Source organism: Tilletiaria anomala (assembly GCF_000711695.1).
Source record: "Tilletiaria anomala UBC 951 chromosome Unknown K437scaffold_79, whole genome shotgun sequence".
Classification (NCBI taxonomy): domain Eukaryota; kingdom Fungi; phylum Basidiomycota; class Exobasidiomycetes; order Georgefischeriales; family Tilletiariaceae; genus Tilletiaria; species Tilletiaria anomala.
The window spans coordinates 43,512-71,504 of record NW_013546943.1 but is presented as its reverse complement, the minus strand read 5'-3'; the positions used below and the strand labels follow the sequence as shown (position 1 = coordinate 71,504).

Sequence of the window (27,993 nt, the reverse complement as noted above, 5' to 3'; positions counted from 1 at the left end):
GGCAACGGAGAAAGGTGCTGTCCTTATAGTGTGTGGGCATGCCTTCTCATGCCCCGATCTCAGCACAACCCACGGAACCATGCATGGGTGAGGGATATGCGACCAGCACTGCTTGCTCATTCACTTTGCTTATTGAGCACAACGCTTTCCATCAACATCATGGTCATCTTCTTTACCCAACATCCTTCCCCAGTACTGAAACGGACTTTTCCCGCTACCCTCTCCCTGGAGCTTGCTCCGTCATCTCTTATGCTTGTTCGCCAGCTGGTATTCACACCAGCTCTCGCGTCTCGTGCATGCCAGCTCCTCACGCCTAACCCTCGTATCAATTCTTCTCTCTTTCTCTTCTGCTGCCACCATCACCGTCCCGCGCGCTCATTGCAGATCCATTGTACCGCTTTTACCTTCGCCACAGGCTCGTGACATTGCTTGAGGAGACATTAGCGCGGCTGCACGCGCGAACAGAAGGTCTCGTTCGAGCGGGTCGTCGGCAAAAGGGTTGTGATCACGATTGTCACATTTCGTCACAACCACCCATCGGAAGTCATGGCTTCCTTCTCTACATCACCTAACTCACGTGAAGGACAAGTTGCCAGAGCTACGAACACGCGCCAGTTCAATGCATCCAACAGCAACACCTTGGCAAACCAGGCATCCTCTCCTGGAGCGCGGCCGACCTTCCGCAAAGTGAACGCTGCCAAGTCAGACGGCGACGAATGGGTAACGGTCGGCCCTCAGCAGCGCAGTACCTCTTCCTCCATCTCCGTCACTGCGGGAAAGGGAAACGCGTATTCCTCGTCCGGGAGCGCAACAAGCTACAGCTCATTGTCCATGGTCTCGAACCCTCCCATTGGTAGCGAATCACGCCACGCTCGCCCTGCTACACAGGGAGCCACTCTTTTCGTCGCGGGCGTCCCGCCGGTCTACGGTGTCGAACAGCAGCTAAGGGTCAAAGAAGAGCTGAATGTACATCTCAGCCAGTGGGCGCCAGTCAAAGGCATCAAGCTTGTCTATGCCAGGCAATACGACAATCACGTCAAATGCGCTTTCGCAGAGTTTGCGGTGGGTATATGCGCTGCAAAACGTCCAGTGAGATGCTGAAAACTGATCGTAGACTTTACATCGTTTGTTCTTGCAGACGGCAGCAGATGCAAACCGAGTAATGGAAGAAGCGCATGGTTCTAACTTCAGAGGTGAGTGGAGCTTATTCCATTCCGCTTATGCGCATACATTCAGGTTCATACTCACTATGTGAGCCTTTGGACTAGGCATGTACCTACGTCTGGAGCCTTCGCGAGGAGACAGGACGGTCCGCTTCGAAATGACCAAAAGCAAGCTTGACATGCAGTCTATGTCTCTCTGCGGCAACGACGAGCAAGTGCTTAGCGAGGAAGACGTCCTTGCGGAAGGCCAAGTTTTAGGTCTTACGGAGACGGTCAGTATCGCTACAGATATGGAGCAGATAAAACGATCATCACTGACATAGGCTGCGCTTGCGTGCATGCTTCCAGCTTGCTGAGAAGCTTGCTCGGCCTTTCGGGCACATCGAAGCTGTCGACAGACGTTTTGCGGACTTGGGAAACGGTTCCGTCATCGATGTCGTGATGAGTTCAAGTGAAGAAGCACGTGCAGTTGTCAATGTAAGCGTACTGCGCTGCTCGACCCAAACACACTAATGGCATTCTAACATTTTCTTGAGAGCTTTGCAGGTCCTTGGCAACCTCAAAGCGGCCAGCGGTCTCAAGGTTGGTTGGGCCCAATTCAACTCGTGTCTTGGGGGCAAACTCGAAGACACATTCCCACAAGACAGCTCCAGCTCCAACGAAGGGTCGTGTGATGACCAAGTTGTTTCGGGACCAGCTGCAGCTCGTGAACAGGCCGCCTCGACGATCAAATTGCTGCCTTCTGTCACGTCTTCAACAACGGCTCAGCCGCCTTGCGACACAATGCGACCATTCAAAGAAGCCGAAGTCCAGCGTGTCATGGAGAGTCGGCTCGAGAATCAACCCTTTTTGACATTGGAAAGACTGTTGTTAGAGCCTGCTGTCCATGCACCGACTAAGTCCCAACGAAAGAAGGTCACGAGAGCCGGCATGCACAATCAAGGAGAGCATCGTGGTTGTACAACATCCAGAAAGGGAGTTTTCTCATCAGCACCACCCACACCTGGGGCTGGCAGCGAACAGGCATCGCAGGAAAAGGCATTGGAAGCTCTCAAGCTCGAATTAGGCATTTCAAGCTACAATGGACCGTGGGGTTCCTCTGAGCACAACAGTCCGACCATCATGAGCAGCACGCCAAAAAATGAAAGCGTCTTGCTGGAATCGGCCACCTCTGGGCAAGAAGCAGGCAGACCAAACACATCGCCCCTTGAAAGGCCCCGTCACAGTCAGGTGGACGAGGAAGGCAATTCGACCGTCAGCTCTGCTCAAGTAGCCACTCCGCGTTCGGAGTCAGGAAGAGTCTCCATATCTGACCCTTTCAAGCACAAAATGCCCGGCAATTTCGCAACACCCGCGTCTGTGTCAGGTTTCGGCAAGCCTACTCAATCGTTCGATCTGGTTTCGCATCCTGGAAGTAGCGAACAGCGCGCGTATGACCTAGGCATCATCTGGGTCGGACACATCGGTCCTCTTGCCACCGATTCGGACATTCGCGATTTTTTTTCCGATTGCGGGCCGATCAAGCGGGTCAAAACCATGCGCAGCGTCAACGGCACCTCTTTCTACGCGTTTGTCAATTTCCTCGAAGATTCCAGTGTTGATTTAGCTCTCGCGAAGCACGGTAAACCCTGGAAATTTGGCAAAAGCATCGCCGTGCGTCGAAAGACCAAGGTCTCGCCTGCGATTGTAGCAAAGAAGCAGCGCGCATCACTCGCATCCGAATCGAGGCGTAGCTCTGGTGCGTCTCCAGAAAGTGTGCCCCGTGCATTGTCTGCGCTGCGCTGGAGGAATGGCGAGATGGGCGCAACCCTCAGACACAACACCCAGTCACCGGATCATGACAAATCGCCTGAGACTTCGAACAGGGAGCGGGCGACTCAAGTAGCAAAAGCGATGTTGGGAGAAGGCGCAACTTCTCCCGAAAGCAGTAAAATGTTCAGCCCGGCACAAGAGTATACGCCTCCTGCTACGCAGACATCCTCTATGCGGAATGGGCCCGCAGCGGCTAGACATGCGCCCTTGAGGCAAACCAGCTCCCTTGGTTCTGAAAACGGGAAGGGTCTCGCTTCAGCCAAGAAACAACCTTTTTCGGGCACCAGAGATACCTCGTCATCTTCAACTGGCAGTTTCAGACAAGATAGCTACGGGCAAAGGTACCAGCCGCAAGACCCTTCTGTCGCAGCGCAGAAGGAAAATTTCCGCCCTCTGCACCCTGCTGTCGTACCTCCCATGATACCAAACGTGCAGCCATATGCAGTCACCTGGACTGGCGATCGCTGGCTTCCCGTCCTTCCTCCCATGCCGACCGTTCTGACGCCAACGGACCCGTCAAGGATGGCAGGGCAAGTCCCACAAGGATATCTAACATACGAGCAGTATATGCTCAACATGGCCCAGCCCGGCTCGACGCCTGTCAATCTCCAGTCTCCGAGCTCCGTCACAAGTGAAGCATCGCAATTTCGTCCAGGACCACGGTCAGGCCTTCCAATGGCATATACCGTCATGGGGTACCCGATGACACCCTTTGGTGGACAGACTTACCATCTCCTCGGCGAACCGAGTGAATTTGCACACCCTGCTCCACGGGCGAAACCACAAGAACAGCAACGACTCCGACCTCCTTTCAATCCGAGGCTCGCCCCATTCGTTCCCCATTTGTGCACCGGGTACTCGCCGTCGATGCAAGACTTCCAGCTTCAAGATGGCTGTCAGTCGAGCGGTGCTGTCGGCCCCTTTCTAGGTACAGCGAGTGGTGCGTACGGCTCTCAGATGTCTCAGCCTACCAAAGTAGCACCGAATGTTAGTGGGTCGTCACCCCAGGCTCGCTCTCCCGGTACGAATAGCAAACGCTCCGCTGAGGGCGCCTGCACCCAAAAGCCGCCAATGTCTAGCGCATTCCATCATGGTGTGCCTGGCAATGCAACGCGAATTCGAGGAACTCCGTTTGGCGCGGTGGAAACTCCTAGCCAGTCTACACCTGGGAAGCCGAGTCTCGCTGCTTCAGGCATGGTGGCAAATTACTCGCCAGTCGTCCCTCAGCGATTATCAAACACAGAGTCCTCCTGCGAGCTACCATACTCGGCACCAATGAGCGATTATGCGCTTTCAGAGGGCATCCCGCCCCCCTTAACCTTGGCTCTTGCCGAAGGTACGAATGGTGCGCCAATTGTCACGAGTGCTACCGCAGGCGGCGACGCCAGCCATGTTCCTCATGTCCGACTTGCACCAGCTCAAGGCATTCAGCTTTTTCCTCATGCTTCGTTCCTTGGACCCGTCATGCAACAAGCACCTGCCCAGCCATCTCCCTCGCAAGCAATGTCCCCGCAAAATGACCTTTCAGCATCGTCCCAACGCATAGATATCCCCGCATACATGGCAGATTATTGAAGGACGACATCCCAAAAACTTCACGGCAGATGAGCAGATAAAAAGACTGTTAATGCGGCACTGAGCAAAAAACGTATTTGATTCCGTTTCAAAGTGTAGTAAAGACCCAATTTCATGCGATCGCACTAATCACCAGATCTACCGCACTTTGCTCCTCTCCCCGGACAGCCAGCTCCATCGTCACACCGGACTCTTCCTCAAACGTCATGCGACAGCGCGCAAGCACCTTAGCAGGCTTCTTGGGTAGCGCGACTAAGCCTGATAGCATGAGAGTGTGGACGGAAGATGATGCTGGCGACTCGCTGCCGCCGAGAGGCTGCATGCCGAAGAGTTCGACCAATGTGTCGCACGCAGCTGTGGAAGGGAAGGCATGGGGTGCGTCAGCTATGATTCACATGCTTAGAACTATACTAATTGCACTCACACTTCAGGCTGTCCAACGAAGTGAGTGCGAACGTCTCGATGGCGCTCGGCGCACTGGAAGACTCGAAAGCGGACCACTCTTGGTTCCAATCCGCATATGCTTCCGTGACATAATCTGAAACGCCGAGCTTCAGCTCTGCAGTCTGGTATTCGTCGTCGTAGCCTTCATCCTCTGGTTCTCCGCTCGTAGGGTCGACTTCCTTTGTGACGAATTTGAGCGTGTTGTTGACGCGCACTTGCGGGAAGTCATTAGAACCATTCTTGCGAGTGAAGGACACGTAGACGATACCCGATGGCGACTCTGCAGAAAGTGCAGGGCTAGGGAGGATGAAATCTTCCTGTAGACCGCCTTCTTCCGCGCCGGTAACAATGACCTGCACATTCTCCAGCACTGTATCCGGCAGCGTGTTGTTGATGTTGTACTGCAGGACGATATGCTCGGCAAAGACGTGTGTGACAGCTGTAACGACGTATTCGGTCTCGCGCTCGGTGAGCTCGATAGGTTTGCTAGAGCTCTTGAGCACGCGACCGTAGGCCTTGAACTCGGGAATCGCTGCGAGCTCGTCTGCGTAGCGCGAAGGGTCGCTGGAGGCGGTGGCAGAGACACTCGCCATCGCGGCAGCGCCAGCGGCCGAGGTGGATGCTTCGCCGGCCCGGATGCCGGCTCGAGTGGGCTCCGCAGCCATAGCGACCTTAGCCGTGGCCTCGTTCTTCGCGCGCAAGGCTTCCTGCTTCGCCTCCTCCTTGGAGATCTTTGGGACAGCTGAGGCGTCGAAGACCTTCGCCGAGGCAGATGGGTCCGAGACGTACGCTTGCAGCTGGGCCTCAAGGGCAGAAAGCTTGTAGCTCGATTCATCCCCAATCAGGCGCTCAGCGAGACGATTCTGCCTGAGCATCTTGAGCTGCATCACGGCACGGTCTCTGACCTCGTCGTCGACATCGTCCAGGCAGCGCTCGAGTAAGATCTGGATACGCCCGCGCAGCGCCTTGTCTTGCAGGCCGAATTTGGCCAGACTGCTGACGGCTGCGGCGCGCACGATGGCGTTCTCGAGGATGACGCGGTTGTAGATGTAGCGGATGTACTTATGCGGGTCCGGCATGCTTGGGCCTTCGACCCCAAGGAGATGCAAGATGCGCACGCTAAGCTTGGTGAATTCGCAGTCTTCGATGAACTCGCAGAGATGCGCGAGGGCCGTCTCCTTGCAGTCGCCAATGAACTTGATCATGTCGAAGATGGCTTCGACGACAGCACGCTTAAATTCGTAGCCGCCTTCGTCCCTGAGGACGCCAGAGAGAAAGCTGAGCATGACGGTCTGCTTGCTGGGGAACTTGAGGCAAAGGGAGCGGATAGCGTCGACGACAATGACCTTGAATTCGTCGCTGATCTCGGCCATGAAGCCGCTGATCTGCTTCATCAACCTGTCGACAGAAGCCTCGTTTCCCGTCTTGAGCAGCGTTGTAATAGCGTACGTGGCAACGCTGCGATTGGTGTCCGTGATGAGGTTCTCCATGTCGACGTTGCAAGTCTGCACGGCTGTCGGATGCGACTGTGCAAGCTTTGCGAGGGTGCGAATGGCGGCGAACTTGAGTGCGCTGCGCGGTGAGGAGAGGAAGAGCTGCAATACGGCGATTGACTTGACCAGCTCTTTCGGGCTGACACCACGCATCTCACAGATAGCCTTGGCTGCCTCGTAGTTGACCATGTCGCTCTTGTGCCGCAGCCAGTTCTCGAGCATGTCCATCATCATCATGCGCAGGTTTGGATCCTCCTCTGCCACACGCGCAGCGAAACGGACTAGCATGCAGATGGCGTACGGATTGCGCAAAACGGCCGCAGCTGATCCGCCAGCGCCGTACTGCTGGACCATCTTGGTCACGGCCATTCTGTCACCTTGGCGAATGAGGTAAAGGAGGCCGAGGGCGTGATACTGGGTGATGAAGCTGGTCGAGGCTACGATCTGTGAGCCTTGGCCGGAGCTCGGAGAATCACGGCCGCTGTTGTATCCGGCTGCGCTCGCTGCAAATCCTAGGTAGCTGCCTAACCCGCCGCCTCCCGAGGAGTAAGTGGACGCAGGGCCAGGCATCTTGGGGTTGATCGCCTCCTGCGCCTCGTTCCCCCAGCGCCGCACCACTTCCCTGGCGGCGACTTGTAGCTGATAGGCCGAAACAATGGCTGCAGACGAGATGCTGCAGTTGCGGTCGACAATGGCTGACTTGAAGTAGCGTTCCAGGCCTTGCGCCATGGAAGGGTCGACCACGCGGGAGAGGGCACGGATGGCATTGGGGCGGTAGATGACCTCGACATTTGGCTGCATGTCCTTCATGATTGAGGCCGTGACCATGATGACATCCTGTGCCAGAGCACTAAGCTCCTTGATGGCCAGATAGACCATCTGCCGGAGTGCTGGATCCCTGTGCTGGAACAGTTTGGTCGCGCCAAAGAAGAGTGTCGTGGCTTCCTGCTGCGAGAAGCTCTCGCCCATGTAGAGCAGGTAGAGTACCTTTGTCAGCAGGATACGACATTTCCGAGGTGAGATGGGCGACTCGTTGAAGACACGGGCTTCTTGGATGACGGACGTCTGTCAGGGTAACAGCAACATTGCGAAAAGCACGGTCAGTGTTCTGTTTCCTCAAAAGACAAGCGGCACGAGTCCGATCTTCGCAGGCATATGCGCTCAGCATGCAGATTGCGATGAGTACGCATGTGCTGCTGGCGTTACGCTCGAACAGCATCGTCCTGCCCCTCCGGGAGAGACTTCTTGCAATACACCCACCTTATCCTGCCAGAATGACCCGACGCCAGCGGCGCTTTCGTCGTCCTTCTTGAACGACATGCTGGGCTGGATCGGTGGTGCCGGTGGTGCCGGTGGTAGCAATGGTAGAGGTGGAATTGCGACACACGCGCAGATCGACTTGGTCTCGCAATCTCCGAGCGAAGCGAAGAGCGAGCCTGTCGATGTCTCTACTTGTCCATCGAGCGTAGCTGGATCTCTGGAAGGAGCGGTTCAACGTTTACAGTTGAGTGCCCGCGCTCTAATTGAGGTGCGCGCGAAGGGAGTCAGCCGAAGGCCAGAAGACTGGCGCGGTGCCTCAACACGAGGACGAGGGGATCCACCCACCAGGACGACGCCCCGACCTAGATAGACACCTCGCAATTCAGACAGCAACAGTGTTCGATATTGATATAACAAAGCTTCGGCAGGTGCCAGGGCGACAATAAACCAGAGCGTCTCGCCTGGCCTCTGCCCAAACAAACGTGCGATCAGGAAACCCTTCAATGAGTCAATGCGAACTCAGCATCCGAAGGGTGGCCTGAGGTTTGAGTTTCAGGGCCTCGAGCGACCCCGAGGACACATTACGGGCGGTTGTATGCGCTCAAGGATGTCCCACGTGAACAGGCCACTGCTGTAGATCTGCAGAGCACGAGAACAAGGTATCAACATTTCTATGGAGTCAACCGCGTCTGAATTTTATGCGAGTGAAACAATCCCTGAACGCTTTCGTCGGAAAACATACATGAGACCCCACGTACATACCCCGACACTCTCGCAGAAGGTCAGGGAACAAGGAAGTGAGAGGAAACGAGAAGCTTGCATATCTTCAATCTTCGCGATCACGTTTCGAGCCAATGGGCACGAGCGCCTCGCTCTTTCCTGCCACCGGAGCGAAGGACGTAGATGGCGCAGACGGCGCGGAACCGAGGCTTCCGGTCGGCGGCTGCTGCTGCGGCGCAGCGTCATTATTCACATGGCCGTTGACGTGGCGGTTGCCCTGCGGCTGCGCCGGGATCTGCGCTGATGTGAGGGTGGAGGGAGGAACAGCAAGAACGACATCTCTGGTGTTGGAGTTGCTCGCGTGATTCGGTGTGCTGTTGACAGCCGCCGGAGCCGTGCCAGTGCCGACGCCGCGCGGGTGCAAGCCGCTATGGCGCTCCAGGGAGATTCGGCTAGACTGATTTGAGCCACCATTCGGCTGGTGGACGGGTGCTCTGCCTTGCTGCTGCTGCAACGATGACGATCTGCTAGACTGCGGCTGCGGCTGGTGCGGCGCCGCCACCGAGGCAACAGCTACACCTTCCACTCCGGTCTCCATCGTAGCGGTTGCGCCGCCCTGGTTGGTGATGAGGCCACGCAGCCATCCGAGCTCGGTCTTCAGTTTAGCATTCTCGTCCTCGAGCTCCTGGACGCGGTCGCGCAGCTCCTTCGCGGTGGTTTCCAAGGCAGCTTCGCGCTGCTTCTTCTTAAAGCGGAAACGGGCTGTACGAAAGACGGCGAGGGAGAGCACAATGAGCAACTGTATTCACATACAGTAAGCGTGCACGCAATAAGTACTTACCACTAGCAGCCGTATTACGACGCCTCTTATCTTCCTCGATCGCCAGACGGTTCGCCTCTGCGTCTGCCTCGGGGTTACCAGTGTCGATGAGCACAAGCGGGGGAATATTGCTCTGGTCAATGTCGGACCGATGGTACGGTCCCGTGATGCCAAAATCGCCGCCGCTGCGACTATCATTCCTCGGCCTCCCGCTTCCACTGCCGCTAGCGTTAGCACTGCCACTATCTCCACCACTGCCGGACGGAAAGACAGGAGAGGACGGGCTGCCTTCGGCGCTGCTGTTGCCTGCACTAGTCTGGGCTTGGGCGTGATGCTGCAGATCTGCGCGTGAGCTCTTCCTGCTGATGGAGCTTCCACGCTTCTTCTTTGCTACTGGTTCTTTGCCTTCGGTGCTGCTATTACTGTTGGAGTTGCGGCCTTTACGGCTCTGCTCCTCGCTCGAGCCTTGGCCGGTCGCTGGCACAGAGCCTACCGTATCAGCATGAGCGCTGGCGCTCTGCTGCGATTCACTAGCTCGGACCGCAACATCCCTGCCATCGCTGGTGGTGACAGCGCGCGGCCGCGTCTGATAAGGAGCAGCAGGCTGAGCAGTGCCGTTTGCGGAGAGAGCTGGCGCCCAGCCCGCCGTTTGCGGCGCAACAGCTGCACCTGGCGCGGCCCTGGAGAACGCGTCCCAATCTGGTCGCCCCTGCGCCTGTGACTGTTGCTGCGGAGCGCCGCCAGTGCTCGAGCCTTGTGCAGCGGTTAGCTGCGCGATGTTAAAAGGCGCTGGAGCGCGGTAAGAGACGGCGGCGTCACCAAAGCCGGGTATTGCGCTGAGTGCTGCAAAGGGATTGAGACCGCCTTGCTGCTGCGGCTGATATTGCTGCTGCTGCTGATTTTGCTGTTGATTTTGCTGCTGATATTGATGCTGCTGCGGGAAAGCAAGTGCGGCAGCTTGGAGCGCAGCGGCAGCCTGGAAGAGCTGCTGCTGTTGGCTCTGCGCTTGATGTTGTTGATGTTGTTGATGTTGTTGATGTTGTTGTTGCTGCTGCTGCTGAGCCGCAGGCGTGGCGGCGCCATTACCACTAACCCCTGCTGTTGGCGCCTGAGCTGCACTAGGCGCAGAGGAATGTAGGCCTGGGACGCCCTGCAAGCCGGTCAAACCGGCAAGAGCCATGGGGTTGCTGGCGAGCAGATGCTGCAGTGCCAGTGCAGACGTGATGTCGATGCCCGATGGAGTCTGTGGCGTAAGGGCTGCAGAACCATTGGGAGTCGCTTGGTTTTGGTGCTGTTGATTCTGCCAAGCACCAGCAAAAGGATTGATGCCACCACCGAAAAGTTGCTGATGAGTCGCCTGGGGTGATGTGAACAGGCCAAAGGGGTTGTTGAACGGGATAGAGGCCGGGCGGGAGGAATGTGCATTGAAACCGATAGTGGGGTTGAATGGAGACAATTGCTGCTGCTGCTGTGGCTGGGCAGACGAAGATGTAGACGCTTGCGTGCCGCTGTTGCTAACAGGAGCATTGCGCGTATCTCTCAGGGTAGTGTTACCAGCATCTGCTCCGCGGTTCGAGGCGCTATCTGCGCCATTGGAGCCACCCTCGGAGCGATCGGCAGGGTTGACTGGGCCGAATCCGGGCCGGCGCGGCTCGGAGGAACTGCTGCTAGGCGGGCCAAAGTAGTGCTGCTGAAGCTGTGCATGAGCGTGCTGATTGTGACCCTGGTGTGTCGGTTCTGTCATCTCGCGATCTCCATTTCCATCCCCACCACAACCCACATTGGCATGGTGGCTGTCATAGACGTTGCGTTTTCTGTCTTCCCTATCATTGTTTACATCGACAGTTGTCCTGCCTTTGCCCCCGCTGTCCCCTTCCATGTCCTCCTTTTCCTTGTCCTCATCTGCCAGCAGAGCATGACCCGTTGGCCCATCGAAGCTGAAGGATGCATTGGTCCACAGCGCCAGTTGCTCTGCAAAGTTGGCCGTCTCTGGCGACAGAGCGTCGAGACCAAAGGGCGAGGCTCCCGTGCCTGTAGTACCATTTGCAAGCGGTGTGCCCATGTTGGTCCCGTTCGTAGTGGCAGCTGCGCCAGGAACAAGGGTAGACGGAGAGACAGCGCCTGGACCGGGGTCTTGGTTGCTGCTGCTTCCATTTTCGCCTTCAGGCGCGGCTGCTGGGATGAATTGGTTCAGGCCCCAGAGAAAGGAGGGCCCGCCGTTGCTGCCATTGTTGAATGCCATTTTGGCCAGTGCTTCTCGATACTCTCTCACAAGCTCGAGGCTGCTTGCGGGAACAGGCGGCGAGCTGGAGAGTGCGAGTCAGGAAGCTAGCTGAGGACAGTGATGCGGTCGGCGCCTTGTCGAGCCTGCCACGTGCACTAAGCACCACTACCAGAGCCGTAGGATGTAGCCCGCCTCTGCCTGGCGGTAGTGACCGAGCGGGGTCCTGCCAAGCATGAAAATGAGGAAGTATCACCAGCTCGAATACCAGACAATGGAATAGGGCGGAGATATGACTGATTGGCGACCACCCTGGAGCGCGGCACGGTGGCATGCTACATACCGTTTCAGCGCTTTTCACTTCTCTGGTGCTGCTTGACTGCGCAGCCAAAGCTGGCGGGGGCAGCTCTCTTCGGACGAAAGGAAAAAAGGCGACCGCTGATGTGATTTCGGTCGATCCGGTGCATGCTTTTACAGGGATTCACTCCGCTGATGTCTGATTATCTCGTACCTGCTCCACTTGTAACCCCGGCCGGAATATCCCCCCCACCCTCCCCTCCCGTCTTTCCCCTAGGCCCACATCCATCCGGCAATCACTCTCCACTGATTCGTGTTCGTGAAACCTAGGAGGGGCAGTGACTGTCCTTGGAAATATTGTGAAGGGACGAGCAAAATATAGGTACAAAGCGCCGACGTCTAGTAGTTTGTGCGTGTTTGTATCGCATCGACGTTTCGAGCAGAGCGCGTCTTGCCGCCTTTTGTAGACATGAAGCCCCTGCGCCCATGGCAAGTGAGGCAAGGAGCGAGCGCGGAGGAGAGAGATATGTATGTACGCCAAGCCTCTCGAAATCGCGAGGCGACAAGGGAAAAGAGGGAAGGCAGACCAGTTATGTGCTGTTCCGAAGTTAGAGTTGGGAATAAATTTACAATTGCGCACTCCTCATGCTTCTTCGGCGACAGCGGCGGAAGCGGAAGCGGCAGCGACGTCATCTAGCCGAAGAACGCAGAGGACCTTGTTCTGCTGCGCGATGGACAATCGCGCTGACAACGATGGACCTGCATACATGCCATTGACCATCACCTCTCTCTTGTCGGCGGCCTTGGAAGTGCCCTCTTCCTGCTTGACCGGACTCGGCGGTAGGCCGTTGGGCTTCTGATGGCCCGTGACGCTCGAGATGCTCGGCGCTTCAGAGTGCCATTGCACATCCATCACCGCGCCGCTCGCTTTGAAGTGCTTTACCACAGTGCCAGTCTGTGTAGGGGCAAAAGGGTAGGCGGTAAAGAAAGTCAACACAAGCGCCGCAAGTGTGACAATCGCGGACTGGGCTGCAGCAAATGGACTCACAGAAATCGAAGAGATATAGATCCTCTCATCGATGCCTCCCGTAACCAGCAACTTGGCATCGGGCGAGAATGCGAGCGAGTAGACACTGTCCTTGTGCTCGGTGATCACCCGCAGGCACGACCCATCATCGGCATTCCACAGACGCGCGGTATGATCAAACGCGGACGTCGCCAGCATCCGCGGCTCAGACTGGTTCGCAGTACACGGCCCAGACGGAGCCCATGCGAGCGCGTAAAGTTCCCGCGTGTGGCCTTTCAAGGTAAATCTTAACCCTTTGGACACTTTGGTGCCCTTTGCTAGCAAATCTGCTGGCGATGAGCCGCCTGCTTCTGCCGAATCCTTTGATGCTGATCCTTTCGTCTCTCCCTCGGATGCGTCGACGTCCATCGCTGCCGCTCCAGTACCAGCTCGCGACTGCCCATTCGTATCCGGGCTCTGCCGCTTCCGTGTCCCGCTCGGCGACTCGCTGCGCTCCGATGACATTCCCGTCACGGATGAATCTAGCGCCCAGATCTTGGCGCTGAAATCATCAGAGGCGGATGCTAAGAGGGTATGCGAATAATCGAACGCGATCGCGTTAACTTCGTCTGAGTGCCCTTTGAACGTCCGAATCGGTTTTGGCTCCCCGAGCTTCAGCAGGTTAATTGAATTGTCCGCAGAGCAAGTCGCAAAGATGCCGTCTTGCATTGCCAGCGCAGCGGACGGCATGTAGTCCCCCACCTTCTCTTTGCCACTGTTTGCTTTTGGCGAGCTGAGCCAATCGACGTCGAGCACACTGTCCGAATGTAAGGCGTACTGCTGTCGCACTTTCCCCGATGAAAGGTCCCACACGATCGCCGTGCTATCTTGCGACGCTGTCAAGAGCTGTGTCCCTTTTCGATTCCAGCGAACAGCAAAGATGGGCCCTTGATGCATGGACATGACGAGATGCAGGTCGCCCTGCGGTGTCCATAGCCGTAAGATCCCATCGTAGGAGCCAGAGGCGAGCAGCGTCCCATCCGGGTTCCAATCAAGCGTGGTCACATCCTTGGCGTGCGTTGCTGGCAGATGTTTGCAGATAGTCTTGGTTGTGACGGCCTGCGCGACAGGATCCTCATCAGGCGAAGTTGCGGGATCGGGTTTTGGTGGGCTCTCGCCGCTTGACAGGTCCCATATCCGTACTGTCGCGTCTCCAGCCCCACTGGCCAGTAGATCTGGGACTGTTGGATTCCATGCGGAGACAAAGACTTCGCCTGTATGCCCGGCAAGGATCTTCACATCACCACTGGTGAAATGCTTCCCGTCTTCTTTTTGCTTGGGAAACTTGCGCATACCCGGATCCTTTCCCTTTTCTGGTATCACTGTCGATGCAGATCTTGATGCATTCTTCGCGTTGCCTTTGCCCCCATCTGCTACGCCCTTCTTCTTTTTCTTTTTCCCTGGAGGTCCTGAAGCGACTTCTGGCGTGGATGTGCGGTCCCGAGATGAGATGCCGTTGAACCTCTCTGTCCGCGCCGGCCCATCTTGTGCTACTTCGGTTGACGTGTCAGCATCCATGCTATCGTCTGCTGCGCCATCCTCTTTGCCTTTCCCTTTGCCGTTAGTGGCCGTGCTGTCGTCTCGCCGCAGCCGCTTCTCCTCGCGTTCTGGCCGTGGAGGCGGATCGACGCCCTCAATGCCTTTGCGCTTCCCCCCGGAGGTCGCAAGCACCGCTCTGGAAGATGAGGCAACTGCGGCTTCTTCGTTTGAGAGTGCAGTGCTATCTGGTGCGAGCGCAGTCTGCGATGCTGCATCTCTGCGCGCAACCCTTGATGCTGATGGCTCGGCAGGCGGGGTAAGCGATGTTGCTCGCCTTGATCCCAACCCGTTTGGTTCTTCCTGTAATGGCGATCTCAGTCTATCATTGCATACGTGTGGGGCTCCTACTAATCGAAAAGGAGCGGAGCATGGCTTCTCTGACCCGTCCTGTTCAAACGTGGCAATAGCCATCAGCATTGTCCTTTATCAAGCTCGACATGCACTCAGAGCAAGTGTTTTGTAACATCCTTCCGAAGCCAGGGTGTATACTCCACTCACAGCATTGACGTGGGATTCCACAGCAAGATAGAGTAACCCCTTTTGGAGAACGCGTATCAATCGTCCCGGCTCGATGATGGCCTCCTTGCTGAGCGGGTCATCATCCAATCGCCCTTCATGTCGCAGCGAGAAGCACGCATGAGAGAATCCAGACTCTTTGAGGTAGTGATATACCAAGAGATTGATCTCAGAAGAGGTGCAGACCGGCGCCATCTTGGATCTCCGTGCAATGGTGCCTACGGATTGGCTTGACGCTAACCAAGTCGAGTAAGCAGCGTGGCCTCGCGTTGCCTACTTTGCAGGCGGCAGGCGAGGCTTTGTGCTGGATGTTCCTGGCGTTGACAAAATCAAATTTTGCTGCCGCGACAGACTAGTGCAGCGTATTACCAGCACCCAGCAATGGGAGAGCCGGATGCGCTGTCAGCAGCTCGCCCGCCCTTGAATCAGCCGAAGCGGGCGAGGTGAGCGGATGAGGAGGACCGTGCAGCCCCGGTCGAGTCGACGCCCACGATGAGCGCGCAAGACAACGCGCCAGCGGCAGTCGAGCATGTGCATGCGAAGTGTCGGTACCCTTCGCTGAATCTGAAGACTGGCAAGGGGCTGCCTATCCGTTGGATGGATGTCGAGATGTAAGGAGCGGGTTGCAGAGAGGGAGGGAAAGGGTTAGGGAAAGGTGTTGCGAAAATCTGCGGGCGCTTGACTGCCCGCGCAGAGGACGAGACAACCAGCCGAGTGCCTCAAATCAAGACCGAAGGGTTGAGCAACACACGGCAGGCACCAGGCCACAGTCCACAGGGAATAACAGCTCGCGCCGTCGCGCGCCCCGCAGAAGCACTTCTGGTCTCTCTCCACAGAAAGGTAACAAGTCGCATGGTATCGTTCAATTCCATACTCCTACGATTCATACCATTTAAAGCAAATGAAACACAAGCAATCAAAGGGCGCTGATTGTAGAACTAAATATTTCATAGGTGCGCGCGGTCCTCTGCCCACCGCTCTTGTTCCTTGGTCCACTCGACGACGGGCGGAGCATTGCCATTGGCGTGCTGTAAGATCTTGCGGCTGACGAGCTGCTCTCTCCGATCTTTGCCTTCTCTTCTGAAGCGACCAAGTCTTTCCAGGTGCTCCCAGAGCTTTCCAGTAGGCTGCAGCTGACCTTCCTTCCATGTAGGTCTCCAGTCCGGATGCAGCGCCACGAGCGGGATGGGCTTGACTGCGTTCGACGGTTTACGGATGATCATGCCCAGCTCCTCGTATCGCCCAAACGCTTGCTGCAGCACAGCGACGTTGATCGCCTCCAGATAGCTCAGCTCGCCTTGCTGGTAGAGCGTTTTGCCAAAGAGCTGCGCGCGCTTCTCAAAGTCCTTGGACGCGAACCAGGCAGTCGAGCCAGCCGCTCCCGCATTCTCTGGAATCGGCGTCAGGCACACTAAAGCGCAGGCTGCCAACCAGTAGCCCTGTGAAAGCCAATCAATCGTCAGTATTCTTCTTCGTGGCGTCTGGACAATATGTGCCTGGCACCCAGGCACTCACCTCAATGAAAGGCCAGACCATGAACAAGTAAGTGTCAAAGTTTTCCCGTCCAATGTCCCTCTCCTGCGGTGCGAGGCCGATGGTCTCGTCCTCGAAACGCTTGAACACGCGATCTTGGACAAGAGTCTGGATCGTCTTGTCGACATTGTCGCCAAGCGATTCGGTCCCATAAACGAATTCGTTCTTGAGCACCATACTCAAGAACGCCACTTCGGAGTCGAACTGGCCGCGCGTCAGACGCTGATTGGGCGCTGCGCCGCCTTGCTTGACGGCCGTGTAGAGCGTGGCGGATGCCAGACTCTCAGAGACGAAGACGTGCATGACCTGGTTGCGGTAGAACGAGAGCTCAAAGCGCCTGATGGGCTCGAATGTCGGCTCCATGACGTCCTTGTGCTCAAAGATGAGGTCCTTCATGAGGCCGAGCGTGCGATCGACTACTTCACCTATCGACATCTGCCCAAAGTCGGCGACACGGTAGCCTTTCGCCAGAATGGCTGAGCGCAGCCACTCGACGCGGCGAATTAACTCGCGACGTCCGACGCCGCGACCGCGCAGCGTGAGGATAACTGTTCCGACGAGGGCTGCGGGCATGACGACCGATGCGCTGTTGATATCGGCCAAGATGCGGTAGCCGAGCGCTTTGAGGAGGATAAGCTTGTGCTGAGGCCTGTTCTTGGCGTCAAACGGAATGGCGGGCGAGCCAGGATGCTGTGCAATGTCACGACGCTCGCGTTGCTCCTCCATGAAGCCTTTGAGCGACCAAGGCTGCTGGAAGCGGACTGCGAAGAGAGTAAAGGGAATGGGGTGTTAATCTGTTTGTAAATATCTCACGCGATGTGGGAACGCACTGTCGATCCTTCCCATTTTTAGCTGCAATAAGCTGGAGCTACCGCTTAGCAGCCCGAGTAGTGTCTCGCTTTCTTTTGGTTTTCCCAGTAGTTCCGAGACGTACGTCTCGCTCTCGATGACACTGTCGTACTGTAACGATATGGGACAGATCCAGACATCGTTCGTGCGTCCGTCCATCAAGCCGTCTACAATATACTTGAGGATTCCTAGCTTGGGAGGTAAGAGCTTTCCCGTTCTCGAGCGCGTGCCCTCGATGAAGCATTCGATATTCTTTCCCGCTGCGAGGAGTTGCTATGTGGCGTCAAACGGCAGCAAAGAGGGTCAGTCCGAATGCAGCTGGGGAGCCTTTTGACGATCAGCGCTCACCTCGATATATTCACGAATGACGATCGGATAAAGTTCATCCCCCTTGAACTGCCTCCTGATAAAGAAGGCACCTCCCCTGCGAAGAATTTGTCCCACAACTGGAATGTCCAGATTCTCGCCGGCGACAATGTGCGGCAAGGCAATCCCTAGACGGAACATTAGCCAGCTGACTGTGAGATAGTCCTGTGCAGTCAAAGCAAAGCGAAGTGAGTTTATTGGAAAGCTGTCCACAACGAACAGTGATTCGCCTTAACACGCACGATGTGGCTTTTGTGTGCTGGAAGAAAGATCAGGCTTTGTTTCTTTTCGGCCGCATGAGCTGCTGCCCTGCGGAGATTCATGACCTCGGGTGCCGAGATGTGAATACCCTGGTTGTACATCCTCGCCAAGATGTTGTTGACACTGGCGGCAAAGACCTTTAGGAAAGGAAGGCTATCAAGCCTTGCTGCCGACTTTTCCATCATGGCTGCCGCAACATCGGTCAGTTGGGCTTCCATCTCGCGTCGCCTGCGCTCGCGAAAGACAAAGTATTGCTTGCGTTCCTTGTCATCGGCAGGAGCGTGCGAGTCGGGAAGGAGCCTGTCAAGACGCTTGGATACGAGAACCTGAATTCGCATGCGCACCGCTTCGCTCGTCAGCACGCCGTGGATGGCTTCGGTAGATGAAGATGGGTACAAGATGGGGGTGCCTATGTAGTCTGTGTATCTGCATGCCACGCCGCAGGGTCAGTTAATGCATTCCGGCGCGACGCGGTTTGACCGTATCATATCACATTCGATACATACCCTCTCCATCCCTCGCCTTGTCCATAAGCCCAGACTTGCTGCAAGAATGCGACCGGGTCCTCTCGAAAGTGGGCCTTGTACGCGGCGACGACGTTGAGGTCATTTTGCTCTCCTTCGGAGCCGTCGATGCTGCCACGGACATCAGGAGAATTGACGTCTATATGATCGATCAAGTCTAGGGTCCGCTGGCGTATTGGAGCACCAGACTGCGAGGTCGAAGCGGAATCCAGCACAGACGGCTCCAGCAAGGAGCAGGAAGAGGCAGACGAGGGTGATGAGAGCGCTGCAGAGGCTGCATCCCCACGACCAACGGATGCACGCTTCATGCTGCCTCCTGCGGTGAGCCCTGGGCTCCCGTTGCGGTGACTTTCAAGTGCCCGATAGATGGAGGCGCTACAGGCAGCTGGAACCGATGCGAAATGAATAGCCACCGTCGATTGTCCAATGTGGTCACTGCACAAAGCGTCCTCCGATCAGCTCGACAGGCCCAATAAGAAACACTTTCGACATGCGGGATGGTCCAGAATTGTGGGGAGAGCGGAACTCATGAAGACTCCAAGTTGGCATCTCGGCTGACGCGCTGTGGGTAGAGCACTGGTGCCTCTTTATGGGTGGCGCTCTGCCTCCAGGCCGTCGCTTTTGACTCATGCCTCAGTGTATCACGAAGCGCGCTCAGTTGGGTCAGGAGAGAGGCGTGCGCGGATGATACGGTGGTGGCAGTCTCCCGCAGAGCAATAGAGTGAGCCCAGCACATCTCGAGAGACTTCATTACCGTAGTCACGCTTCTAACTCGAAGCAGGTTCATCGACCTTGGTCTGAAGGAGCCGTCTGCACAACCAGCAACGACGCGGCGGTGGCTCCAACCAGAGGTCACTGGATATGTCCGACAGGACCGCCGCCGATCGGGCGGCAGCTGCAGCACGAGCTCGGAAACAGGTGAGCCTGTACATTGGTTGTGTGGAGCGTGCAATGCCGCAAGTGCTCATCCTTGAGCGTACCTCTCTTTGCACCTCTCATTATAGCTCGCAAAACATCAAAAGAAGAAGACAGGAGCAAAGGACGGCGAAGGAAATGGAGACACAGAGGGGAAGGCTGAAAAGCAGAGCACGGGCAAGGGCGCCGACGAAGCTGATGACAAGTCGGCCAGCGCCAACGATGCTGCTGCTTCTTCCTCTCGGGTAGATGAGGAAACAGGGGCCGAAGTAGGGGAGACGTCGACGCTGGGAGAGGAGCTCTCCGCGGCGCTGCAGCGAGACCTTGAGAATGCAAAGGCGCAAGTAGAAGCCCTCCAAACAGAGAAGGCTGCCCTGAAGTCCCGCATCGACAAGCTCGAAAGCGAAGCCGCCGGCAAGTCCCAGTCGTCTAGCAAGGAGTTGACAGAGGCGAACAAGAAACGTGAGCAGGCGGAAAAGGAGCACGAGACCGCACAATCAAAGTGTGAAGAGCTCCAACGAAAAGTCGAGGAGGCTAAGGAGTCCGCCAAGTCACTCCAGTCCAAGTATGACAGCGTCCAAGCGTCGCTCTCCAAGCTGGAGAAACAGAACCAGGAGCTCGAAGGCGCATCCAAGAAATCTAAGGAGAAGATCAAGGACCTTGAAGTGCAAGCTAAATCCGGAAAGGCCAAAGATGTAGAGATCAGCACGCTGAAAAAGAGTCTGAGCAGCGCAGAAGATCGCGTCACGAGCCTCGAGGCAGAGGTAAATCGACGAGGGCAGACACTGAACGACACCAAGGTCAAAGTGGAAGAATCCAACAAGCAAATTGATATGCTCAAACAGGACAAGTCAAGTCTGGAAAGCAAGCTCAAGGATGCGGAGAGCCGGGTTACCAAAGTTTCGGACAGCGAGACGAAGCTGAAGAAGCAATTGGAAGACGCACAAAAGGAAGGAAAGGATGTGCGTTCGCGGTACGACTCGCATAAGGGCGAGCTTGACAAGCTCAAGCAGGAGCTCTCATCTGCGCAGGATGAGGGAGCCACTTTGAAGGCGTCCCTGGAGGCAACCAAGAAAGAGGCAGGCGATGCGTCCAAGCGAGCGTCGGAAGCGGAAAAGAGGCTGGATAAATTGCAAAAAGAGAGCGAGCGGCAGGTCAGCACGCTGATGGATGTCAACAAGCGTGTAGGAGACCTGACGCAGGAGAAAGCAGCGTGGACGGAGGAGAAGGCGGCCTTGGAGAATAAGATCAAGGACGCGGAGGGCAAGGCGTCGGATGGGGACAGGCGGGTCAAGGAGCTTGATAACCAACTCGCCGCGTTGGAAGCTTCGGCAAAAGCTGAAGAAAAGACCAAGGTTAATGCGGAGAAGGAGAAGACTTTGCTAAGCAAGAAAGTGTCAGAGCTAGAGGCTGCGCTAGCTGCCACTAAAGAGTCTGCGGAAAAGACGACTGCCGAGCTCGAGGCGAAAGCGAAAGCATCTGGGGAGGAGCTGAAGAGCATGAGCACATCCCTCCAAAAGGATCTGCTAGCTGCAGAGAGCGAGGCGAAAAAGCTGCAATCAGAGCTGAAAGAGGTGCAGGCGGGGCGAGATGAGCTGAAGAACGCGCTCGACAGCACCAAGAAGGAGGGAGAGAAACTCAAATCCGAGGCAGAAAGGCTCATCCAGAAGGTCGAAGAGGCGGAAGAACGGGCACAGGTGCCACTTGCGCCGGTAACGGTGGCGGACAACAAGCAGCTTTTCGACAAGCAATTCGTTGACGACCTCAGCCAGCAGCATGAGCAAGATCTCTCCGCTGCGCGCTCCCAGATCCGCAAACTCGAAGCGTCACTGTTCGAGGAAACTCAAAAGGCGCGCACGGCAGCGGGCAAGGCTGCAGAGCTCGAGATGCAACTGGTAGCCAAAGAGGCCAGCTCGAACGGCAATTTACAGATCCCAGGTGGTGTTCCGCCGACCGTGACCACATCATCTGCACCGGCGTCCAAGTCTGCTCCGCTGGGCTCGCGGGCGCACAGGCGCAGTGCAACCGCTGCGCATGTACCCTCTCTGTCGCCGCTCGCCGAACGAGGCGACTTTTTCGACTCGCCGTCGCCCTACGCATCGTCATCAGCCAAGTCGATGCTGCAAGCAGCCTCCAAGGCATCTGCATCGGACGGGCTGAGCCCGCGGCGCGGGTTGCAGACCATCACCGCACCGACCAACCTCCCGCCGGCACAGCGACATCGCAGGAGGGAGTCGCTGCAGATGCTCAAGGCGCGCATAGGCGAAGAGCAGGACTTTTCGCTGTCCCCAAGGTCCGCTGGCTTTGGTTCCAGCGGCACCGATGCGCATCCGATCGTGCCTCTGCCGACCACGTCCATCTCATCACCGGCTGTGACAGCAGGAGAAAGTGCGGAGGCAGAACGATCCACTGCGCTCAAGACGCCGCACGCGTACCTGGCGAGTCCGGCTTTCGCGCCAGATACCAGCCCTGCGCTGCACTCAGCAGGCCGGAGTACTCAGTTTGCCGCTGAGCATTTCCTTTATTGCTCTTCTTGCAAAGGAGATCTCATCATTGTGTAATCTATCGGAGCATCCTTTATGCAAATATCAAAAACGCGCTCGTAATCGCTATTCGCAGGTACCCTGGACCTCCATATTTGCCTTTCGAAGATGTGAAACGCAGCGCTCCTTTCACGATCTGCAAGCAGATTGCATTTTGTGACTCGGCGCCCGCCTAGTGCGAGTAAACGAGTGCACGCGGTGTTGGTGATAGTACAGTGCAACCGAATGCGCGAATGCCAGAGGGAGGGAACATGAAAGGATGGGCTGGAGCATGCGGTCTTCGCATGATTAACGCAGCCGCCTGTGGGTAAACAAAACGTGAAAGAGATGTCAGTGATGGTAGAAACGTGATGAAGCGAACCAGTGACATGACGCACCTTGCCTCACGCTCGGACTCGAGAAGTGCGAGAATGTCGTCCTCCTTGACGGGGCCCTTGACGTTACGAATGATGGATCGCGAGGTGTCGTCCATGAATTCAACGCGGACTTGAATCACACCACCGCGCGAGCCGGTGCGGCCGAGGACCTTCGTGACCTGTGTACAGCGTGGAGCAGCAAAAGTGAAAAGAGTTAGAAAAATTGATTGGCTTGACAAAACGACCTTTCTCCTATCATCTGGCCACCAAAAAAGGCATGCATTGCAGCAAGCAGCATGTACCTCATCTGCCGCCCTCTCCAGCCCCCTGCTGAGAGCTGTAGACTTTCACGTGTAGCGATCAATGACACTGTGAAGCATCGAAGGGCTTGACCACCAGCCAACGACGCGCTGTCACGATAGCCAGGCGAGCCCATATGCGCCACTACCGGCTCCTACTCGACGGCTTCAACGCAAAAACAGGCTCGAGCCGAGCATACCTGCACTCTTAAACATCAGCGCTTCACTGCTAAATATCCATCTGCTCAGGCGTTCTGCACCTTGAAACCATGCTCGCACAGCAAGCTGTGGTATGTGTCTCCTGGTGTCCTCCTGGCCCTCGAGTCTTTGCATCCGGGTACTGATAATGACCTCCTTCCCCCTCGTGGATCCATCCGCGGATCTGACCAGTAGCAGGATGCGAGCGCTACTTGCATAGAAATGCACAAAAGAACCCAAGCATATCGCAATGCTTACCTTTGCGAGCTTAACTGGTACCTTTTGGGACTCCATGATGGGCGATCTTGCTGAATGCTAGAGAGCCAGACAGGGATATGCTGAACGATGATCAAGTCTTGAAGGTGAGAAGACGATCTCGGTGCACGCCTCAAGCAGTGCTGGTGAGCGCGGCACCTGTTGGTGTCGGCAGGTGCAGGCGGAGCGGTTCGTGGGCTGCGAGCGGCACTGGCGCACTTGTCTCCGCGGCACTGTTGGGCTGCGGCGATATATTGCGCCCACTCACGACTGCTCTTCCGCCGCCGCAGCTCCCGTGCCCACTTCACTCCCAGCGACGCGGCGCGCTTGACACCACCTTTGGGCTTATCTGGAACCATCCTTGCGTTATGATTCTGTACGTGATCCCGACCTTGATCATTGCTTGCGAATCTCTGAGGGCATTCAAGAGCTCCTAGAGATCATCTCCAGCAGTCCACATCAGCACATCATGGCAAAGGTCGGTGTTCCTCGGGAGATTGCAGCTGTCGCTGCCCCGAACGGCGGTGTCCGCCTGTTCGGCAAGTGGGATGCGCAGGAAGTCGAGGTCAAGGACATTTCGCTACAGGACTACATCAGCCTGAGGAATGCAGTCTACGTCCCCCACACTGCAGGGCGATACGCGACCAAGGCTTTCAAGAAGGCAAGCATGCGTGAGTACGCGTCTGGAAGAGGGAATGCAGATGCCGGCGTGCTCCGAGCTGATACAATGTTCGCCTTTCCCGATTCGCAGCCATCGTTGAGCGACTTGTTGACTCGTAAGTACTTTTGACTGAGCTCACAAGCGGGCGCATTGCGGAAGTACTGGACTGTTGCGGCGCCGACAACAATTGGAATGGCCGTATCTTTGGGTGGCATGGATGAGAGATTTGGGTGAACTTCTCGACGGAGTCTATTCATTTCGAAGCATGGCACACATGGAAGCGGTACACTATGATGGATATGTTGGCGTTCCACGCGCATCCGGTTTCCTGGTTTCAGCTTGCTTGTTGCAGGGCTGGAATTGTCATTACAGTCTCGCTGTGATTGCACACTGGATGATGAACGGAGCGGCGGCGGCTCACACCGATCTTCTCGTTTTTACAGGCTCATGATGAACGGCCGTAACAACGGCAAGAAGCTCATGGCCGTCCGTATTGTCGCGCACGCTTTCGAGATCATTCACCTCCTCACCGACGCCAACCCAATCCAGATCCTCGTTGACGCCATCATCAACACCGGTCCCCGTGAGGACTCGACCCGTATCGGTTCGGCAGGTACCGTTCGCCGTCAGGCCGTCGACGTGTCCCCTCTCCGAAGGGTGAACCAGGCCATTGCTCTCATCACCATTGGCACGCGTGAGAGCGCTTTCAGGAACGTCAAGAGCATTGCAGAGTGCCTCGCCGACGAGCTCATCAACGCCGCCAAGGGTAGCTCCAACTCGTACGTTGTCCACTCTTGTCATTTGCTTCCATGCGACGCTGACCATTTTATATCTTTTATCTTTACTTTTCTGCAACTCTCTGCATCTTCCTGAACTCTGTTTCTGATATCATGGCGGCCTTTCCATCCACCTTTCTTTTTCCTCTTCTCGTTTTTCCAATTCGGTCCTCTCATTTGGATCCGACCAAAACTCGCATGCAATCATCTGAACAATCTTAACAACGCATTTTATTTGTTTTCTGGGCGCCTGCAGCTACGCCATCAAGAAAAAGGACGAATTGGAGCGGGTGGCGAAGAGCAACAGGTAGAGCGAACATCCCCAAAATTCGGTCACTTTTACATGTACTTTTCACGCTTCCATTGCATGCTTCCACGACTTTCTACGTTCTCTTCCGCCATATGTGCACCACTTGTCTGACGTCTGCCATGAAGTACTCGATACGCCGCTCTCTCCCGTGTGGTGACGAATCATGAATGCGTGGGAGCAGGAAGCAACTATTCCGTTGTGTTTTTTCGCTAACCAAATTTCAAGTGTACAGACGTTCCGCTTCTTTGTTCCGTGATGGATTCTCCACTTTTGTGGGGAGAATCCCAATAAACTCTTCGGATATTTATTTGAATCAATTGGTCTTGCTGGGCTTTTTGATCTCCGGCCCCGAGTCCCGGTCTCACGACAGACTGCATGAACCGACCTCTAAGAGACGAACCGCCCGCCAGAAGTTTTCGATGAGTTTATGCTGTGGACCTCTCCTCTCCTCGTATGGACCGACCACGAAGCTCTTGTGATGCATCTCGGGTATAAATTGCCACTTTTGAAGTACAGCACAGACTCGGCTGCGCCGTCTTGTGTATACCTTCCCGTCTGCACTCTCGGCTCAGCATGGCTGTGCGGTGCTTTGCCAGGCGGGCACTTACTCCGGCCCGCAAACCCGTCCAGAGGGCCGCCGGACGAGTCCCCGATGTGATTAATTTCACGTCGCCTTCGCCGCCAGTCCGCTCCTTTTCTGCTGCCTCTGCTTGGGGCAAGCAAAAAGCACCTGAAGCCGAAGGAACGGACGAGGTTCAGCCATGGTGGGAGTCGAGCTCAGGATTCTTCTCGGCTTCACGCTTCGATCCGCGGCAGCCCACCGGGGGCAACTTTCATCATTCACACGACTTGGCTGCAAGCACGAGCACCGTTGGAGCGGATGCTTCGAGTGTTCCAAGTACAACTTACGGACCAAAGATTGCAGCGCTACTTCAAGCAATATATGCGGCGGGTCCTCAGAAGCCACCAGCTGACAAGGTCTGGGATCTGTACTTAGCTCTGAGCGAGGGAGGAGATGCAGCGCCGGCAGCACCGGCCACAGGCAGCTCAACCCTTCCCCTCACAGGTGATCAGAGCGCTTCTGAAAATTTCAACACTTCTCTCTTCGTACATCTCGCTGGTGTGCACCATCAGCAAGTGTTAAGAGCCATCGCGCCAGAAGAGTCTGCCAACGGACCCCAGGGATCACAGGTGGAGCTTCAGACTTTCATCGATCGAGCATGGTACATCTTTGGTCAGATGCGTCAGCACTCCATCAGCTCGTCCATCGGCTCCTTTTTCGCCAAGTCATTCGACAGCCCGGAAAGTACAAGGTTTGCCAAGGCTGGTCAGCTTCCTGCAACGTCCGACTACAATTTCCTCCTGGGCAAAGCTGCTTCGCAAGGCCGTCTAAATGTCCTATTGGCCATTTGGCAGGATATGCAGTCGCGAACCTCTTTATCAGCGCGAGGGCAAGAGGCACAATTGAGAACTCCTGCAGCCCAGCCAGATAGGTGGACATTTGAGCTGCTCATGCAGGGGCTATTTCGACACACAAAGGCTCAACTCGCCCGCATCTATCAACAGGACTCGGGGCCAAGAGCACCGAACGGTGACTCGAGATCCCCTTGGCCGAAGAATAGGCCGACGCTACAATCTGTGAAGAACAAGGCTGTGGAGGCTGCCCTTCTTACCTCGCAAGGGAGGCAAGGCAGCTCAGATGTAGCGATCAAGGCGAGGCGCGCATCATTACTCGCCGCGGAGAGATGCTTCAGTCTCATTCACAGTATGCAGGCGCAGTCCATCGACGCAACGACATTGACGCTGGACATGGCTGCTAGAATGTTGCGCTTGGCAGGGGACATGCCGGCATTCAAGCGGCTGCTAAAGGACTTTTTCGCGCTCGATTTGTCGAATCCGGATGGCGCGACTCGTCTGGTGACGACAGCGCGGCCTCCCAATGTGCACACGCTCAACACGATCCTCATGGCTCTGGGTGAATTCGGGACCGTGCCCCAGATGATTGTGGCGTACGAGACCATCTCGCGGCCTTTACTTGCTTCAACCACAGATTCTACCGGGTTACCAGCAGCAGCATCGTGGGGGCAGGAGGACGATGGGATCCTCGGCGACGATGGGACTGTTGCTGCTGTCACAGCAATTGCGGACGCAGGTGGGCAAGCGTCCGGCAGGCTTTTCCAGCTAGACTGGAGTGCTCTGTCTCGCAAAGATGCAAGCGCCCCCGAAGCAAGCACCCTCCAGTTCTCGCCTTTGCAGTCATCTTCACCTGTCACCCCGTATGCGTCGCCGCGACAGATCCATCCCATTACCAAGACATTCAGCACGATGATCCGACATGCCCTGACGCCAATGGATATCGAGCGTGTCGCCATGTTCAACATTGGCAGCGGCGAGCGCTCGTCGCACAAGCATGCACTCCGTGCCGCTGCCGAAGAGCAAAGGCGGCGGTCCGCGGGTGACTATCTGCTCCTGGTGAAGAGTCTTCTGCGCGAAGTCATCGATCTAGTTCGTGATGCGACGAACAGGATTGAACGCCACGTTGCAGATTGCACCACTGCCGCTCCTGCGACGACTTCGTCGCTGAATCCCGAGGTTCTTGCGCAACACCTCCTGCCTGCTACCGAGATGCTTGCTCCTGTCTTTTCTTTTGCGTCACGGACTCAGTCGCGAGGAATACTTTCATGGCTGGAGAACTTTGCTCAGACTGCCTTGCACACCGTTCGGGAGCAAGCGGACGTTCTCCAGGCGGCTCGCCACTCGCTGCTCTCCAACGCTAGCACTAGTGCGTCGACCCCAGGCGCGACAGCGACCTCCGCGTTCCTGGCAGGAATTGAAGTGCAGCTGTCACACCTGCAGCGAACGGAGGACGACCTCGTTCTGATGATCGATAAGCGCATCCGGCCACGACTCATCTCGCTAGCAGCCAAACGGAGGCGTGGCATGCTGCGGCGCGCCGAGCGCAGACTTGCGACCGAGGCAGAGCAGCGTGCGCGTGCTGCAGAGGAGGCGCGCTTGGCAGAAGAAGAGAAAAGGCAGCAGACAATCGCAAAAGAACAGCGAAAAGCCGCGGCTCGAAATGCCGCACCCGTGGAATACGCGGCTGAGGTGCATTTTGCTCCTGCCGGGTAATCTCATGATTGTAGCGTAGATGACCGCGTTTCATGTAGCAATCCTACCTTATCAAAAGTGTTCGCCAACTTGGCTTGCATTGTCACAAGCAA

The 27,993-nt window shown here is 56.3% G+C and overlaps 8 protein-coding genes across 8 annotated transcripts; 3 read left to right on the top strand and 5 right to left on the bottom strand.

The window, feature by feature from the left end:
• The first annotated feature begins 149 nt into the window (after positions 1 to 149).
• K437DRAFT_295589 (uncharacterized protein) lies at positions 150 to 4,765 on the top strand. The gene is made up of 5 exons (XM_013386300.1): positions 150 to 1,062; positions 1,139 to 1,193; positions 1,269 to 1,435; positions 1,512 to 1,640; positions 1,710 to 4,765. Exons 1-5 carry the CDS (start codon positions 547 to 549, stop codon positions 4,548 to 4,550), a joined length of 3,708 nt encoding a protein of 1,235 aa, XP_013241754.1. The 5' UTR covers positions 150 to 546; the 3' UTR covers positions 4,551 to 4,765.
• K437DRAFT_275426 (putative coatomer gamma-2 subunit) lies at positions 4,606 to 7,956 on the bottom strand. The gene is made up of 3 exons (XM_013386299.1): positions 7,748 to 7,956; positions 4,975 to 7,552; positions 4,606 to 4,904 (listed from the first exon to the last, which is right to left on the bottom strand). The coding sequence occupies exons 1-3, from the start codon at positions 7,805 to 7,807 to the stop codon at positions 4,663 to 4,665; spliced, it is 2,880 nt and encodes a 959-aa protein (XP_013241753.1). The 5' UTR covers positions 7,808 to 7,956; the 3' UTR covers positions 4,606 to 4,662.
• A 617-nt stretch (positions 7,957 to 8,573) lies between these two features.
• K437DRAFT_226706 (uncharacterized protein) lies at positions 8,574 to 9,354 on the bottom strand (the record flags this gene model as incomplete). Its single annotated transcript, XM_013386298.1, has 2 exons — positions 8,574 to 9,229; positions 9,309 to 9,354. Coding segments are annotated over 2 exons (702 nt in total), but the record flags the coding sequence as incomplete, so codon positions are not given.
• A 3,035-nt stretch (positions 9,355 to 12,389) lies between these two features.
• On the bottom strand, positions 12,390 to 15,536 carry K437DRAFT_258236 (WD40 repeat-like protein). Its single transcript, XM_013386297.1, has 3 exons — positions 14,909 to 15,536; positions 12,854 to 14,797; positions 12,390 to 12,760 (listed from the first exon to the last, which is right to left on the bottom strand). Exons 1-3 carry the CDS (start codon positions 15,119 to 15,121, stop codon positions 12,449 to 12,451), a joined length of 2,469 nt encoding a protein of 822 aa, XP_013241751.1. The 5' UTR covers positions 15,122 to 15,536; the 3' UTR covers positions 12,390 to 12,448.
• A 237-nt stretch (positions 15,537 to 15,773) lies between these two features.
• On the bottom strand, positions 15,774 to 18,884 carry K437DRAFT_258235 (acyltransferase-domain-containing protein). Its single transcript, XM_013386296.1, has 6 exons — positions 18,442 to 18,884; positions 17,917 to 18,361; positions 17,657 to 17,839; positions 17,290 to 17,581; positions 16,442 to 17,220; positions 15,774 to 16,365 (listed from the first exon to the last, which is right to left on the bottom strand). The coding sequence occupies exons 1-6, from the start codon at positions 18,765 to 18,767 to the stop codon at positions 15,874 to 15,876; spliced, it is 2,517 nt and encodes an 838-aa protein (XP_013241750.1). The 5' UTR covers positions 18,768 to 18,884; the 3' UTR covers positions 15,774 to 15,873.
• Positions 18,885 to 22,293: 3,409 nt separating this feature from the next.
• K437DRAFT_238270 (ribosomal protein S28e) lies at positions 22,294 to 23,064 on the bottom strand (the record flags this gene model as incomplete). The annotated part of the gene is made up of 2 exons (XM_013386295.1): positions 22,294 to 22,452; positions 23,029 to 23,064. Coding segments are annotated over 2 exons (195 nt in total), but the record flags the coding sequence as incomplete, so codon positions are not given.
• A 390-nt stretch (positions 23,065 to 23,454) lies between these two features.
• K437DRAFT_258232 (putative 40S ribosomal protein S5) lies at positions 23,455 to 24,847 on the top strand. The gene is made up of 4 exons (XM_013386294.1): positions 23,455 to 23,696; positions 23,777 to 23,801; positions 24,130 to 24,465; positions 24,719 to 24,847. Exons 1-4 carry the CDS (start codon positions 23,495 to 23,497, stop codon positions 24,771 to 24,773), a joined length of 618 nt encoding a protein of 205 aa, XP_013241748.1. The 5' UTR covers positions 23,455 to 23,494; the 3' UTR covers positions 24,774 to 24,847.
• Positions 24,848 to 25,232: 385 nt separating this feature from the next.
• Positions 25,233 to 27,961, top strand: K437DRAFT_258231 (uncharacterized protein). The gene has a single exon (XM_013386293.1). It carries the CDS (start codon positions 25,346 to 25,348, stop codon positions 27,899 to 27,901), a length of 2,556 nt encoding a protein of 851 aa, XP_013241747.1. The 5' UTR covers positions 25,233 to 25,345; the 3' UTR covers positions 27,902 to 27,961.
• Positions 27,962 to 27,993: the final 32 nt, after the last annotated feature.